This window comes from Pleurodeles waltl, chromosome 4_2 (assembly GCF_031143425.1).
Source record: "Pleurodeles waltl isolate 20211129_DDA chromosome 4_2, aPleWal1.hap1.20221129, whole genome shotgun sequence".
Lineage (NCBI taxonomy): Eukaryota > Metazoa > Chordata > Amphibia > Caudata > Salamandridae > Pleurodeles > Pleurodeles waltl.
Window position 1 is genome coordinate 621,355,377 of NC_090443.1, and position 13,932 is coordinate 621,369,308.

The 13,932-nt window shown below is 45.6% G+C and overlaps 1 protein-coding gene across 1 annotated transcript in view; it reads right to left on the minus strand.

The window, feature by feature from the left end:
• Nucleotides 1–339: 339 nt before the first annotated feature.
• The window catches only part of RPF1 (ribosome production factor 1 homolog), an 87,147-nt gene continuing 73,554 nt past the window's right edge, over nucleotides 340–13,932 (minus strand). Inside the window, exon 9 of the mRNA XM_069232194.1 lies at nucleotides 340–481. Within this exon, the coding sequence (XP_069088295.1) occupies nucleotides 440–481 (42 nt within the window). The 3' untranslated portion in view covers nucleotides 340–439. The remainder of the gene's footprint in view (nucleotides 482–13,932) is intronic.

Sequence of the window (13,932 nt, forward strand, 5' to 3'; positions counted from 1 at the left end):
TCACCAATGTTCAGCTGTCTACCACAGTCACAAACTCCTCTAAACATAACACCAAGAGGATTGAGAATGTGGGAATCTTTATGAACAATAGACAATCTCAGGAATTCAGGGAGGGGTAAACTACATTTCTCTGGGGAGTCCATCTTACCTCACCGCTATCATTATTCTAGGTCTGGAATCTAGAAATATCAATTAGTAAGGAAGATAAAACACATTGCAAGTATATACAAACCCAATTTTATCAAGGCTAAACACTTTTAAAAGCATGGCACAGAAGAATGGTACAGAAAAACAATAAAAAAGCGGAATCACACCACATTTAAATAGCTGAAGTCAAAGTTTCAGAATATCAAATAATTTATTTACATAAATGCAAGAAAAAAAGATGGTCCAAGATTAAGATGCGCTGCAGAAAAACTGCATTTTTAGAACTGCACTCTTACAGGTGGAACTTCCTTCGGTTGGCATCCATTTCATGTCTCTGAAATGAAAGAAAAAAATGTATTTCAAAATCTGGCTCGTACTCAAGTACAGTGTTTTTTGCCGTTTTGACTTCTATGGACCCTCTCTGAATCATTACTGGAATCTGGGAACCCCAGCCTATGATTTGAAACTATAAAAAAAGTATACAAACAAATGTTCAAACAATTAAATATTGTGTTTAATTTACAATCAAATATAGAAAAAGGTTTTCAAATTTACTTATTTGTATACTTTATTAATTTTAACATTATTTAATTTGGTAGTCCGACCCCCTGGGAAGGTCTCACGAAACCCCAGGGGTCCTTGACCACAGGTTAAGAAACACTACTCCTGTACATATCCTTGTACAAACGAGGAGAGAGATGGGACATGTAAACTCAGTCTAACAAAGTCCCATCAAATTTAATAGCTTTTAGTTAATGGAGAAAGAAAGGTATGGTCGACTCGCCTTTGCTTGTGAACTGCAGAGAGCAGCAAATGAAATTATTCCAAAAGATGATTGCTGCCAACTGTATACTTGTATGTATCACACTTTTTAACTAAGTTTCTGCTAACCCTTGTCCCTCCCCCCCAAGAACGCTAGGGGCCTGTTTTTGTTAGTTGGGGCAAAACACACTGGTGGGCACTGAAAAACATGCAAACCCAAAGCATAAACTGATCTATGACTAATAAGGATTTTACACTGTGTTTAGATCATGTATCAATTCATAAAGTAAATTCTATTAAATGAAAAGTTAGTATGAAGGAAAAGCATGCATTTGTGAAATTTGCTTAACAGTGGGTATTTGTGCCACTCTGAATTTGTGATTACCCACATCTGTTGATTTTGAAGGGGTTTCATAAAATGTGCTTTTTTGGGCACCACTTACATTTAGAAATCAAAGATCTTAAATAATTAAATAAATAACAAATGTTTTACAATTTTGTGTTCCCACATTTGATCCCAAAGTAAAGCGATAACCTGCTTGTTTGGGGAGGCTGTCATTCAAGACAGGAAAGACCCAAGACAGTGGAAATCGTCACATTTTTCTGTATATCATTCACTGGGTGTTAGTAACTGTGGTATCGGGGGGGGGGGGTTGTGCAGAACCCAAGGAAACCTACCAACCCCAGACATTTTTGAAAACGAGTCACCCTGGGAACGAAATGTGATTGTTATGTGTACATGCCATTTTGTTTATATGTGTAATATTGCCAGCAAACATCAATTTTGTGGAATTCTCAATTTTCATGGGGGTTACAGTATTTGGGTGTGGGATCTTTCGGTCCCTACAGAACTCTTATCAAATATGGGCTACTCAGAAAATAAGAGACTCAGGTCAATCCAGGATAATGTGGCTTTTGAGTCTCAGACCATGTTTTCATATTTGCAATAGTCAAAACGTGCCCAAAGGAAAAATAACTTCCTCTCCATTTCCATGTGGGGGGTGTCTGCTGTAGTAGGACCAAGCATCCTGCAGCACCCAGAGGATCTGTAGTGAATTAGTGAATCCAATTTAGTTTTTATTGGGACTCCGGAGTTTAGCTTAGCACTTTGGCATGCAGGCATCTGCCCCCTTCCCCCCAGTGGCTTTTATCCTACTTGGCCTACTCTGTTTTAGCCCATTTATTTTATTATTTCATTTAAGATGGGTGCCATTGTTTATGGTATAGAAATGTTTTTATTTCCATTATCAGTGCTACTCTGTGAAGGCATCAGTATCAACGTCCTGATCAAGTGATGTACGTAGGTATTCACATCTTGTCCCTTTCTCACGTACGTGTGACAGGAACATAATGTACACTTGTTGGGGATTGTTTACATAATTGCCACCACAAGCCTGCCTCCTTTCAATTGTTTGGAAACATACCTGCGTCAGGGTTGCTACGTGATCTGTATAAATACAACCAACACAAGGTAATTTGAGGGATTCCTTCCAGATGCCATCTATGCTGCACGTCACCTTGCTGCAGAAATCAGCCTTTGTGTCATCATGGTGTCTGACCACAGACCTCACTCCAGGTTAACAAGAGTTGGGGGGGGGGGGGGTGCTTCTCATGGACATGGTATTGGCAGATTAGGTTTATAGTACCTAGCTCTCATTATGGTTAGAGATTATGTTCTCTTTGCTAGGAATTTCACATCTTATGTTTATTGCAAAATGGTGGGGGTTTTCGTATTCACAACTCATCTTCACAACCATGCTTCTTTTCTTGTTTATCCTAATCGTTGCAGCTCATGCATTTTACCGTAGATTGCAGTCTTTTCAATAAATACATTGAAAACTTCCCTGCATCTCCTAATTGCCTGTGTGTGACAGACTTATTGGTAACGAGAGAAAAGGATAACTTCTGTTCCACCACAACTCCCCTGAGAGGTCTTATCTACAGTCCATTTGTAAGGCTGCCAGATATCACCTTTTACTGTCTGGGTTTTGGTGAGGAACTGCTTGTGAGCCAGGAGGGTTGGGCCAGCAGTTTCGACTTGTTGTAGGAATGACCTAAGAGTTGAGTAAAAGAGAGGAGGGGTCTAAAAAAATGTTTCTCCCATGTTAATTCCCATAGAGACTTTAGACAACTGCAGCCCGAACCGCTGAACCGATTTACACCAAATTTGTCAGAAAGGTAACTTTTGGTCTAGAAAGCAACTTATTGCTATTTGGTGTAAATCCGTTAAGTAGTTTTTGAGATACCAAAGGAAATCCAAAATTTTATATATAGGGTCACAACTAATTTATGAATAGCCTGATCTCGTGCAGAGATCGGACTGGCTACCAACACTTCAACCTGGATTTGTGGGCAGCCTTTTTGGGACTCTGACTCAGTCGCAAACAAAAACATACAAAATAAAGGAAAGGTGGCAGTGTATAAATAACCTAATCCCCTAGCCTTGATACTATGCTCCTCCTGGGACCCCACCAAGTTTAAAAAAAAAAAAAACACAATTTTGATTTAGCAGCAAATTCGTCAATTCGCAGCAAAAAATAAAAACAAAAACGTGCAAACTCCTGCGCTTGTTTTCAAAGAAAGCCTCCGGGTGGGCCACGTTCCAGAAGTATAAAAAATATATAAAACAAAGAGGGGAGCACGGGGCCCACCTCCTAGGGCTCTTAAGAGCCCCAGGAACACCACCTCCCTGGGGTTTAATAATTATTTTGAAGGGGGGCTGCACTGACCCCCCCACCCGATGGGCTCAAATGAGCCCTGGAGCCACCACTTCCCCAGGGCTTTTTTTTATTACTGGAGAAAAAATAAAAATAAATAAATCAATCGCAGGGATCCCCCCCACCTGAGGCTGTTGGAAGCCCCAGTGGTAATAAAAATTAAGGGGGGGGGCGGAGGGGGACCCGGACCCTCCACACACCGGCCGGTCCACCACACCCCAGAGCCAGCTCCAATCAAAAGAAAACCGCTATCTCTTGAGGGTGGGCACCTTAGGAGATAGCCATTCGCTTTTGCTTGGTGGGAGCTGTGAAAGATCACACTAAGCAAAAGCAAACGCTAACTATACTCCCAGTAAGCGGGGGCTTGAAAACCGCTCCCACTTGCTGGGAGCAGACATGTCATCTGCTTCCCTGCCTGCTAGCATGCATATTTAGCAGGTCCCTGTGTGCTGGAGCAGTGCAGGCTCCCGCATGAGGCCGGGAGCCAGCTAGGACTGCAAGGGCCTTGAGGGCCTCCCCCCCTGCAGTCTCCATCATGGCAAAATGTGTTCACTGGGTGGGGCCAGGGCACCCAGCATGACATAGTGTTTATTCTGCCTCAGGGAGGTGGTGGTCCCCAGGCATCTCTAAGACCTTAGAGGGTGGTGCCCGCAGAACCCTCTATAAATTAAACAAAGCCCCGGGGAGGTTGTGGTCTGCAGGGCTCACTAAGCCCAACCTCCACTCGTGGCGCCAGGCTCGTCGTTCCGGTTTGGCGATGAAGTGGTTTTCTCACCTCTGGACAGGCTGTGGGTCAATTCCAGCAGGCTGTGTGTCAACGTTCGCCGCACAAGTAGTTTCTTTGCAGAGGTGAAGTCTTTTTGGACCAGAGACTTCAGGAAACAGGAGGCAAGCTCAATCCAAGGCCTTGGAGAGCACTGCTCAGCAGCGCCAGAGGCCAGCAAGGCAGCAGTCCTCTACAGCAAAGCAGTCCAGATGAGTCCTTTGGGCAGGCAGGCATCTTCTCTTGGCAGGTTGCAGGTTCTGGTGTAGTCTGTTTCCCAAGAAGTGTCTGATTTGGTATGGTTAAGGGCCCAGTTTATATACCCAAAAAAGCCTTTGAGGTGGGGGAGACTTCAAAGAGTGGTTTTGAAGTGCACAAGGTCCCCTTTCAATACAACCCTGTCTGCCAGGGTACTAGTAGGGGGTTTGGCAGTCCATTGTGTGAAGGTAGGCCACTGTCCTTTGAAATGTAAGGGTCAAGCCCCACCACCCTTCCAGCCCAGGAAGAATCATTCAGTATGCAGATGTGTGCAGGTGTGACTGAGCATCCTATGTTTGTGGCTGTCGGGGTTGTAAAGAAATGGCTCCCTGTTGCAGTTACCCCCCACTTTTTGCCTGATACTGATGCTGACTTGACTGAGAAGTGTGCTGAGACCCTGCTAACCAGGCCCCAGCACCTGTGTTCTTTCACCTAAAATGTACCATTGTTTCCACAATTGGCACAACCCTGGCACCTAGGTAAGTCCCTTGTAACTGGTACCCCTGGTACCAAGGGCCCTGATGCCAGGGAAGGTCTCTAAGGGCTGCAGCATGTCTTATGCCACCCTAGGGACCCCTCACTCAGCACAGACACACTGCTTGCCAGCTTGTGTGTGCTGGTGGGGAGAAAATGACTAAGTCGACATGGCACTCCCCTCAGGGTGCCATGCCAACCTCATACTGCCTATGGCATAGGTAAGTCACCCCTCTAACAGGCCTTACAGCCCTAAGGCAGGGTGCACTATACCACAGGTGAGGGCATAGGTGCATGAGCACTATGCCCCTACAGAGTCTAAGCAAAACCTTAGACATTGTAAGTGCAGGGTAGCCATAAGAGTATATGGTCTGGGAGACTGTCAAAAACTAACTCCACAGCTCCATAATGGCTACACTGAATACTGGGAAGTTTAGTATCAAACTTCTCAGAATAATAAACCCACACTGATGCCAGTGTTGGATTTATTAAAAAATGCACACAGAGGGCATCTTAGAGATGCCCCCTGTATTTTACCCAATTGTTCAGTGCAGGACTGACTGGTCTGTGCCAGCCTGTTGCTGAGAGACGAGTTTCTGACCCCATGCGGTGAGAGCCTTTGTGCTCTCTGAGGACAGAAACAAAGCCTGCTCTGGGTGGAGGTGCTTCACACCTCCCCCCTGCAGGAACTGTAACACCTAGCAGTGAGCTTTAAAGGCTCAAGCTTCGTGTTACAATGCCCCAGGGCACTCCAGCTAGTGGAGATGCCCGCCCCCTGGACCCAGCCCCCACTTTTGGCGGCAAGTCCAGGAGAGATAATGAGAAAAACAAGGAGGAGTCACTGGCCAGTCAGGTGTCCTGAGCTGAGGTGACTGACTTTTAGAAATCCTCCATCTTGCAGATGGAGGATTCCCCCAATAGGGATAGGAATGTGACCCCCTCCCCTTGGGAGGAGGCACAAAGAGGGTGTACCCACCCTCAGGGCTAGTAGCCATTGGCTACTAACCCCCAGACCTAAACATGCCCTTAAATTTAGTATTTAAGGGCTCCCCTGAACCTAAGAATTTAGATTCCTGAAACTACAAGAAGAAGAGGACTGCTGAGCTGAAAAACCCCTGCAGAGGAAGAACAGAAGACACCAACTGCTTTGGCCCCAGACTTACCGGCCTGTCTCCTGCCTTACAAAGAAACCTGCTCCAGCGACGCTTTCCAAGGGACCAGCGACCTCTGAAGACTGCCCTGCTTCAAGAAAGACAAGAAACTCACGAGGACAGCGGCACTGCTCCAAAAGAACTGCAACTTTGTTACAGAGGAGCAGATTTAAAGACCCCTGCAAATCCCCGCAAGAAGCGTGAGACTTGCAACACTGCACCCGTCGACCCCGACTCGACTGGTGGAGAACCAACACCTCAGGGAGGACCCTCCGGCGACTCCGAGACTGTGAGTAACCAAAGTTGTCCCCCCTGAGCCCCCACAGAGACGCCTGCAGAGGGAATCCCGAGGCTCCCCCTGACCGCGACTGCCTGAACCTAAAGTCCCGACGGCTGGAAAAGACCCTGCACCCGCAGCCCCCAGCACCTGAAGGAACGGAACTTCTGTGCAGGAGTGACCCGCAGGAGGCCCTCTCCCTTGCCCAGGTGGTGGCTACCCCGAGGAGCCCCCCCTTGCCTGCCTGCACCGCTGAAGAGACCCCTTGGTCTCCCATTGACTCCCATTGGAAACCCGATGCCAGTTTACACACTGCACCCGGCCGCCCCCGCGCTGCTGAGGGTGTACTTTCTGTGTGGACTTGTGTCCCCCCCGGTGCCCTACAAAACTCCCCTGGTCTGCCCTCCGAAGACGTGGGTACTTACCTGCTGGCAGACTGGAACCGGGGCACCCCCTTCTCTCCATTGAAGCCTATGTGTTTTGGGCACCTCTTTGACCTCTGCACCTGACCGGCCCTGAGCTGCTGGTGTGGTAACTTTGGGGTTGCTCTGAACCCCCAACGGTGGGCTACCTTGGACCCAAAACTGAACCGTGTAGGTAATTTACTTACCTGCTAAAACTAACAATACTTTACCTCCCCCAGGAACTGTGAAAATTGCACTGTGTCCACTTTTAAAACAGCTTATTGTGTTTTATGTAAAAAGTATATATGCTACTGTAATTATTCAAAGTTCCTAAAGTACTTACCTGCAATACCTTTCAAATGAGATATTACATGTAGAATTTGAACCTGTGGTTCTTAAAATAAACTAAGAAAATATATTTTTCTATAACAAAACCTATTGGCTGGATTTGTCTCTGAGTGTGTGTTCCTCATTTATTGCCTGTGCGTATGTACAACAAATGCTTAACACTACTCCTTGGATAAGCCTACTGCTCGACCACACTACCACAAAATAGAGCATTGGTATTATCTCCTTTTGCCACTATCTTACCTCTAAGGGGAACCCTTGGACTCTGTGCATACTATTCCTTACTTTGAAATAGTGCATACAGAGCCAACTTCCTACAGGGGTGAAATGCACAAGGGAGCTGTAAACCAGCCCAGCCCAGCCCAGACGTGGATTGGAGACAGGCTGTAAGGCACAGATGGTTTTTTTGGTGCAGAGAAATGCTCACTTTCTAAAAGTAGCATTTCTAAAATAGTAATATAAAATTCAAACACACCAGTCAGCAGGATTTTGTATTACCATTCTGGACATACTAAATATGACCTGCCTACTCCTTTCTTATCAGAATTTACCACTCAAACAATATAGGAGGGTAGCCCTAATGTTTGCCTATGAAAGGAGCAGTGCTCACAGGAGTGGAAAACAAATTTAGGACATATAAAACTCACAAGAATATGTCTTTCCTTTTACCGACACAGCACCCTGCCCTTTGGGTTACCTAAGGCCTACCTTAGGGGTGACATATGTAGAAAAAGGGGTGTTTTAGGCTTGGCAAGTACTTTTAAATGCCAAGTCGAAGTGGCAGTGAAATTACACACACAGGCCCTGCAATGGTAGGGCTGAGACCTGGTTAAGGGGCTTATGTGGGTGACACAACCAGTGCTGCAGGCCCACTAGTAGCCTTCAATCTACAGGCCTTAGGCACATGTAGTGCACTTTACTAGGGATTACCAGTAGATCAAAATATGCCAATTGGGTATGAACCAATGTTATGTTTTAAGGGAGCGAGCATATGCACTTTAGCAGTGGTTAGCAGTGGTAAAGTGCGCAAAGTCCTAAAACCAGCAAAAACAGTGTCAAAATAGTGGAGGGAGGCATGAAAAAAGTTGGGGGTGACCACCCTAAGGCTGTCAGGTCCAACACCAGGAAAACCACTGAAGACCCGATTTTACAAGTAGAATGTGCTCTAGGAGGGTGAAGGCAGAGTTCTTTTGGCTTTAATGTAACATGTTTTATACATTTAGCTATCCATCTAGGAGTACCTGATTTAGGAATGGGCTTTCCTTTGCGAGGGGGCAAAATAGCAACAAAGAGTTGTTTGAAATTATGAAATTCTTTGCTCCTTTAACATCTAATGTACGAAGGGCCCTTTCTGCAATCTGATTCTGGGTGAGAGAAGAACACAGGTAATTCAACTGACTGATTAAGGTAGAAGAGGGAGACTACCTTTCAAGGAGATTTTGGGTTTGTGTGAAGTGCAACCCTATCTTTGTGTAGCTGGAAGAAAGGTTCTTTCCAATTTAGTGCCTAGAGATCACTAATATGCCCGAGTGAAGTGATGGCAATGAGAAAAGCAACCTCCCATGATAGAAATTGGAGGGAACAATTGTGCAGTGGTTCGAACGGAGGACCCATATGTTTTCTGATAACAATTTTAAGATTCCATGCAGGTGCTGGTGGAACCTGCAGTAGAATTACTCTTTTAAGACCCTTGATGAAGGTTTTAATGAATGGTATTTAAAAAACAAAAAAATGTCTATTTTGAAGGTAGGCAGCAACCGCTGCTAAATGTAAAAGTATAGATGTGAATGCAATGTCAGAAAGCTGTAGATGTAGTAGGTAACAAACAATGGGGGTCATTATGACCCTGGCGGAAGGCAGAGAACCGGCGGTAAGACCGCCAACAGGCTGGCGGTCTTCCTTGGTGGAATTATGACCATGGCGGTTACCACCATGGTCATCCGCCGGTTCTCCGTTCCGCCCGGCGGCTGTCACTATACCGCCAGCGGTATTTTGACCCGGCTTACCGCCGTGGATTTCCAGCGGTGTGAACTGCCATGAAATCCATGGCGGTAAGCACCATCAGTGCCAGGGATTTCCTTCCCTGGCACTGATAGGGGTCTCTCCCACCCTGGCTCCCGCCCCTACCCCCCACACCACCCCTGCCACCCCCCAAAGGTGGCAGGGCCCCCCTCCCCCACCCATACCCACACGACACGCACGCAGGCACCATCTACACACTTACACGCACACACGCCGACATACATGCCTACATCCACACACAGTCATACACGCACACCCACATTCAAACATACACGCACACATCCTCATACACACAACCCCGCAAGCATACACGCACTCATACACCCCCTCTACATACACACACGCACACCCCCATGCACCCACGCAACAACACCCCTCCTCCCCCCCTCACGGACGATCGACTTACCTGGTCCAACAATCCTCCAGGAGGGGACGGGAGCCATGGGGGCAGCTCCACCGACACCACACCGCCAACAGAACACCGCCACGGCGAATCACAGGACGTGATTCACTGGGCGGTGTTCTATTGGCGTGGCAGTGGAAGTGGAGCTGGTGGCGGCTCTCCGTCCGTAAAAGGACGGAGAGCTGCCAACGGTCATAATAGGCCGACCGGCAAACCGCCAACACTGGCGGTCTTCCGCACGGCGGTCCCTCGGCGGTCTTTAAAAAAGACCGCCGAGGTCAAAATGACCCCCAATGTGTTGTGTTGTTACATTAAATGGATTGACACTTATAACAGTAACAGAAAAATCTCTTCCATGTAGCTGTATAACATTCTCTAGTAGTGGGTTTGAGTGCTTTGTTAAGGATGGCCAGACAGTTAGATGGGAGACTGAGCTAACCAACCTTTGTGACCTCAGGATCCAACTGCCTAGAGTGAGTTCCTTGAGAGTGAGAATGTTCAGCCTGAGGGCAAGCGTCTCGCGAGGAACTACTGATAGTTCAAGAAGGGTTGTGAACCAGAGCTGTGGAATCCCCTAGTGTTAACGTGAGGGGTGTTTGCCTGAGCTTCCAAACCAGAAACAGAAGGGGGAAAGGTGGAAAAGCATAGACAAATATCCGGGACTAGATCATCCATATAGCATTGCCTGTGGTTAAGGGGTGTGGGAACCTGGTGGTGAAGTCTGAGCATTTTAAATTGTCTGCTGTTGCGAACAGATCTTAGTCTGGAACCCCCCCCACATTTGGAAGTAGGGTAGCAGGACTCTTGGGTGGAGTTCCCACTTGTGTACTTGTTGCCACATCCTGCTGATTAGGTTGGCAAAAATGTTGTGCGTTTCCGGAAGATGTTCAGCTAACAGACATGTTGTGACAGAGAGTCTGTCAGATTGTCTGCGATAAGCGGGATAGCTGTAAATAATGCTGTACATCTGGCTTAAAGCCAGATATGCACATCCAGGCATGGCAGTGCAACACAACACTGGTATTGATGCCCCTGGCAGCAGTGTCTGCAGAGTCTAGGGTGAATCTAATTGAAGTACTGGAAATGAGCTGTCCCTCAGCTACAATCTCCTGTCCTCTCTTTCTATGTTCCTCTGGGAGGTGTTGGAGGAGTTCCTCCATTTCGTCCCTGGGGGCACGATCATATCTGTCTAATAACCCCATGGTATCAGCAATATCACAGTGACTGTAGAGTATTCTCCTTATCCAGAGCGAATTGGCCTTTATACAAGCACTGGAGACAACCAAAGAGTCAGGTGGAATATGCCATCTGATATAAATAAGGTCAGATGATGAGATGTTATATATATATATATATATATATATATATATATATATATATAACATGTCACTTACCCAGTGTACATCTGTTCATGGCATGAGATGTTGCAGATTCACATGCTGTGCATTATCCTGCCATCTAGTGTTGGGCTCAGAGTGTTACAAGTTGTTTTTCTTCGAAGAAGTCTTTTCGAGTCACGAGACCGAGGGACTCCTCCCTTTCGCCTCCATTGCGCATGGGCGTCGACTCCATCTTAGATTGTTTTCCCCGCAGAGGGTGAGGTAGGAGTTGTGAGTATATTAGAGGTGCCCATGCAATGGAGTAGTTATGTATGTACTTAATGTGTATCAAAAGAATATTTATTTACATATTTACAATTTTCATTCAACTAAGAACGGCTACAGGCTACCGGGGAGGTGGGAGGGCGCATGTGAATCTGCAGCGTCTCATGCCACGAACAGATGTACACAGGGTAAGTGACATTTTCTGTTCGGTGGCATGTGTAGCTGCAGATACACATGCTGTGCATAGAACAACAAGCAGTAATCTCCCCAGAAAGCAGTGGTTTAGCCTGTAGGAGTTGATGTTGTCTGAAATAATGTTCTTAATACAGCCTGTCCTACTGTGGCTTGTTGCGTTGCTAACACATCTACACAGTAATGCTTAGTAAATGTATGAGGCGTAGACCAGGTTGCTGCCTTAAAAATTTCTGTCATAGGTATATTCCCAAGAAAAGCCATTGTGGCGCCTTTTTTCCTAGTGGAATGTGCTCTTGGTGTAATAGGTAATTCTCTTTTTGCTTTAATATAGCAAGTTTGAATACATTTAACTCTCCATCTGGCGATGCCTTGTTTGGATATAGGATTACCTGCATGAGGTTTTTGGAAAACAATTGTTTTTTCCACAGTTTGGTTAGGTGGAATAGTGATATGACCTTGGTAAGAATTTTGAATTTGTACGGAGAACCACTTTATGTTTATGTATTTGTATAAAGGGTTCCTGAATAGTAAATGCTTGTATCTCACTTACTCTTCTAAGTGATGTGATAGCTATTAGAAAGGCTACTTTCCAAGTGAGATCTTGCATTTCACAAGAATGCATGGGTTTGAATGGTGGGCCCATGAGTTGTGTTAATACAATATTAAGGTTCCACAAAGGTACTGGTGGTGTCCTTGGGGGTATGATTCTTTTTAGTCCCTCCATAAATGCTTTAATGACTGGGATTCTAAAAGTGATGTTGTATGTGTAATCTGCAGGTAGGCAGAGATTGCAGTGAGATGGATCTTAATGGAAGAGAATGCTAGATTAGACTTCTGCAAGTGTAATAAGTAGCTTACAATGTCCTTTGTGGAGGCATGTAGTGGTTGAATCAGATTAGTGTGGCAGTAGCAAACAAATCTTTTCCATTTGTTTGCGTAACAATGTCTTGTTGTAGGTTTTCTTGCTTGTTTGATGACCTCCATACACTCTTGTGTAAGATTTAAATGTCCGAATTCTAAGACTTCAGGAGCAAGATTGCTAGATTGAGCGATGCTGAATTTGGGTGTCTGATCTGTTGTTTGTGTTGTGTTAACAGATCTGGAATGTTTGGTAATTTGATGTGGGGTACTATTTATAAGTCCAACAGTGTTGTGTACCACGGTTGGCGAGCCCAGGTTGGTGCTACGAATATTAGTTTGAGTTTGTTTTGACTTAGTTTGTTGACCAGATAAGGAATGAGTGGGAGAGAGGGAAAAGTAAGCAAATATCCCTGACCAACTGATCCATAGTGTATTGCCCTTGGATTGAGGGTGTGGGTACCTGGATGCAAAGTTTTGGCATTTTGCGTTTTCTTTTGTTGCGAATAGGTCTATGTTTGGTGTTCCCCAGCGGAGGAAGTGATCCTGTAGGGTCTGGGGATGAATTTCCCATTCAGGAGTTTGCTGGTGATATCGACAGATTGTCGGCTAACTGATTCTGAATGCCTGGTATGTATTGTGCTATCAGGCAAACGTGATTGTGAATTGCCCAATGCCAAACCTTTTGTGATAAGAGACACAGTTGTGTGTCCCCCCTTGTTTGTTGAGATAATACATTGTTGTCATGTTGTTGGTTTTGACAAGGATGTGTTTATGGGCTACCAGTGGTTGAAATGCTTTTAATGCTAGAAACACCGCTAGCAGTTCCAAATGATTTATGTGAAGTTATTTTTGCTGATTGTCCCATTGACCCTGTATGCAGTGCTTGTTGAGGTGTGCTCCCCACCCCATCATGGAAGCATCTGTTGTGCTAACAGCTTGAGGCACTGGGTCTTGGAATGGCCGCCCTTTGTTTAAATTTATAGGGTTCCACCATTGAAGCGAGAAGTGTGTTTGGCGGTCTATCAACACCAGATCTTGAAGTTGACCCTGTGCTTGTGTCCATTGTTTTGCTAGGCACTGTTGTAAGGGCCTCATGTGTAATCTTGCATTTGGGACAATGGCTATGCATGAAGACATCATGCCTATAAGTTTCATTACAAACCTTACTGGGTAGTGTTGGTTTGACTGCATGCTTGATGGTACATTTTGGAACACTTGGACCCTTTGTGGACTTGGAGTGGCAATTGCTCTTTGTGTGGTGAGTGTTGCTCCCAAGTATTGTTGTGTTTGGGATGGTTGCAGATTTGATTTCTGGTAATTTATAGAGAACCCTAGTTTGTGTAGTTTCTATGACGTATTGCGTGTGAAGAAGACACTGTTGTCGAGTGTTGCTTTTTATTAGCCAGTCGTCTAAATATGGGAATACGTGCATGTGCTGTCTCCTTATGTGAGCGGCTACTACTGCTAGGCATTTTGTGAATACCCTTGGGGCTGTTGTTATCCCGAACGGTAGCACTTTGAATTGATAGTGTACGCCGTGCATTAC